The 3,672-nt window shown below is 27.6% G+C and overlaps 1 protein-coding gene across 1 annotated transcript; it reads left to right on the forward strand.

Moving 5' to 3' along the window:
- On the forward strand, positions 1–1,032 carry LOC107470744 (uncharacterized; the record flags this gene model as incomplete). The annotated part of the gene is made up of 3 exons (XM_052255678.1): positions 1–135; positions 243–363; positions 845–1,032. Coding segments are annotated over 3 exons (444 nt in total), but the record flags the coding sequence as incomplete, so codon positions are not given.
- Between the last annotated feature and the right edge of the window lie 2,640 nt (positions 1,033–3,672).

The following is a 3,672-nucleotide window of genomic DNA, read 5'->3' on the forward strand; positions in this document are numbered from 1 at the left end:
ATCATTGTCATAGAGGCATACATGACTCTCAGAGATCGTGGTTCCTATCTTGCTGCTCAGGTCGTGAGAGATTTTCAAGGCAAATTTGCGTTTATTCCGTTTGACAGTGATTCTAAAACCGCGTTTATTGCTGCAGTGAGTAATCCTTGGTCTATTTATTTTGCTCTCATATTTATTTGCTGGTAATTTGCTTCTATATGACTATACCCTAGGGTACAATGCATCTTCCTGCTCTTTTTCAGGATGCTGATGGGTGTGTTCCTTTCTTTTGGAGAGCTGATGTTGATGGAAATCTTGTTCTTGCAGATGAGAAAGAGGTTGTAACTAAGAGCTGTGGGACATCTTCTGCACCATTTTCTAAAGGTAATATTAAAATGATTTTATGTGAAAAATTGGTGACTGTTTTGTGCCTACTGTGCTGAGTATTTTCTGTGAGAATTCACGTTTTAAAGATATGCTCACGAAGAGTAAATTAAGGGGAAGAAGAGAAATTATTTATCCTCCTAATGGTTCCTTTTAAGCATCTTAACTAAATGATAGAAGAACTTATTGGCTTTTAAAGTTTTCAGAACATTGAAATTATATACTTCTTATTTCATTTAGCATTTAGAAGGATGTTTAGGAATTCTAGAATGCTATATCAATATCCTTACTCGGGGAAGAAAGGAATTAAGAGTTGGTAACCCAGGAATGGAAAATGTAGGTACATAGATATTTTCTTTTTTCTTACCCACCTTTATTTTTTATGGTTTACTTTACAATATCTTTCCCATTTCAAGGTCCTCTTATTATTCCAAATTATACATCATGCGACAAAAAATAACTTGTATTGCTGCTTGTTTAGGATTCTTATTTACAACATCCAGAGGTTTGAGCAATTTTGAGCATCCACTTAATGAGGTAAAGTCCATCCCAAGAGTTGACAGTTCTGGTCAGGTGTGTGGTGCAACTTTCAAAGTGGATAAGGCTAAGAAGGAATCAACTAGCATGTCAAGGGTTGGGAGTGCTGCTAACTGGTTGAATAATATCTAAATATGAATTCTGTTTGAACTAAGGCTCTTATTATATGCTAGACTCGGTTGAATTTTCATGTTCTAGTACTAAAAAATATGTTGATGTCAGAGCTAGATCATATAATTGTCAAGCCTATACCATGCTTGGCTAGAGATAGTCTTGGAGCTGCATTCCCTTTCTTTTATATTGAGCCAAATGTAATATTACATTATCATAATGAATAATTGAAGGATGGAACTGAATTTTATATATATTTATTATCATTATTTCTATTTTATTTTATCTATTTTTTTATGTTCTTAAGATAAGGTATTTTAAAAATAAAAAAGATATTTTTGATACAATTTATATATAAATAAGCAAAAGAATGATAGTGACAAAATAAAAGAAATTATAGGAATATCTTTCATGTTGTAGAATCATTGAATAAGGATTATAGAAATATCTTTCATTGAATATTTATAGTTTTACCGAATTTTCAATTAGGTCCTTATATTTTTTTTTCTTTTCAATTTGGTCCCTAAGGGTATACAAGTAATTTCACAATTTACTAACATTTTTTTAACGTTTAACGTTAAGAGGGACTAAATTGGAAAAAAAATGTATAGGGACCCAATTAAAAAGAAAAAAAGTATAGGAACCTAATTGAAAATTTCGCAAAACTATAGGACCAACAGAATAATTAAACCTTTTTTTAATTCAATTGATAATTGAAGTTTTGAATATAGAAAGATACAGGAGTGGTCTTTGTTGCTATTAAATTATGTCATTTATGTAAAAAAAATTAATTTGATATTAGTTTGTTGATGAAGTTAAATATATTGTTGATAATTTACTTTTATTTATACTGTTTCAGAAAAGATTTAGATTATTTTAATTTGAAATTCAAGAAATGAAAATTCACTTAATTAAAACAATTAAATTGAATGAATTAACAAATATGAGCTTGCTGCTTTCTTTTCTTTTTCAAATACATAAGTTACTGTTATTGCTATAGTGATTAACATTGAGTATCAATTTGTTTCACATTTATAGGTGGTCACTATTGAATCTTGAAACACTACTTGATTAGTGACTTTCTTATTTGCAAAAGAATAATTGCCTATAACTAATAATGTAATATCACAAAGTTAGTAAATTAGATATAGGACAAAGAATTAAATAAAAAATATATTCATGATGTTTTATTTTAATCCTCCTACATATAGTTCGTACTATTACTTAATAGAAAATGAGCTAATGAGAAAAACGAAGTTTTATTTGGTTAGAGAGAAATAAAATGGAGGTTCTTCTTTTCTTTTTTATATTAGAATACAAGTATGATTTAGTATTGTTGTTTGAGTGTTAAGATTGCAAAAAAAATATTATCATCAAAGAAAATATTATTGTTCAAAAATTTTTTAAAAGTTTAAAATTTAAGTTTAACGTCGGATTTATTGAAAAATTAATTCGACGATAACAAGCTCAAGAATTTTGCTAAATAAAAATTTATATCTGTCATTAAATTCGTTGGTAAATAGCGACGAACAAAAAAATATGTCAGTAAATAATTACCGGTGAGGTTTATACCGTCAAATTTATTCTATCACTAAATCTGACAGTAAACATATTATCGTCAAATTTTTTTGATAAATCCGTCGATAAATCCAACAATATCTGATGATTTTTTTGTAGTGTAATCTTTTTTTGTCTTATTTTCAAAATATATGAATTATTATGATATTGTTGAATTTGAATATTATGTTGTTGTTGATGATAGATTTTTTAATTTAAATGTTCTGTTGTTGTTGATTATGAATTAAATAGATTGTTATGAAAAGAAATGGCTGATAGTTGGTGGGAATAAGGGGTGGCGGTGGTGGAGAATACTGAATGAACGGTAGTGGTGGAGAATGCAGAATGATCGATGGTATAGTGGGGGGATTTTTTGTCTTTTATAACATTATTTTTTTAAAAAAAAAAGATTTTAATACTAAATAAAACATTAAAGATCATTATGAACCAAAAAAATATTAGGGATGATTTTGATTTTGACCCAAATTTTAGGGACTAAAACAATACTTATCGCTTAATTTTTTCTTTCAACATTTTATTGTCTAGAGAACTCTAACTATACAATTTACTTAGTCACTGTGAGTTATCTTGTTTTTCATATGGAACCTTATGTAAGTTCATCTTTTCTTGATAGAGTATATGTTTATATATAGTGCTATATTTTTCTTTACACGAATAATTATTATTTTTCTTCTTTAGTCTCAAACTTTGATGTGTCAACTTATTTGTGAACTTTTAACGAAATTTTATCAGTTTAAAAATTATTGAATTTAAATATTTAAAATTATATATTGAATTTTTAAACAAATTTAAAAAAAGAATTTAAGTTTGCTTTCAGATTTACCGAGAGATAAATCTGACGATAATAAGCTCTAAAATTTTGCCAATTAAAAATTAATATCTGCCGGTAATTAACAGAAGATGAAAAAATTCGCAATGAATAATTATTGGCGAAGTTTATACCGTAAGATTTATTCCACCGCTAAATCCAACGATAAATAAATTATCGACAAATGTTTTTGGTAAATCCGCCGATAAATTCAATAGTGTTTAACGATTTTTTAGTAGTGTCTTTTTTTTTTCACTCAAGTTTTTGAAATTAAG

The sequence above is a fragment of the Arachis duranensis genome, chromosome 10 (assembly GCF_000817695.3).
Source record: "Arachis duranensis cultivar V14167 chromosome 10, aradu.V14167.gnm2.J7QH, whole genome shotgun sequence".
Classification (NCBI taxonomy): domain Eukaryota; kingdom Viridiplantae; phylum Streptophyta; class Magnoliopsida; order Fabales; family Fabaceae; genus Arachis; species Arachis duranensis.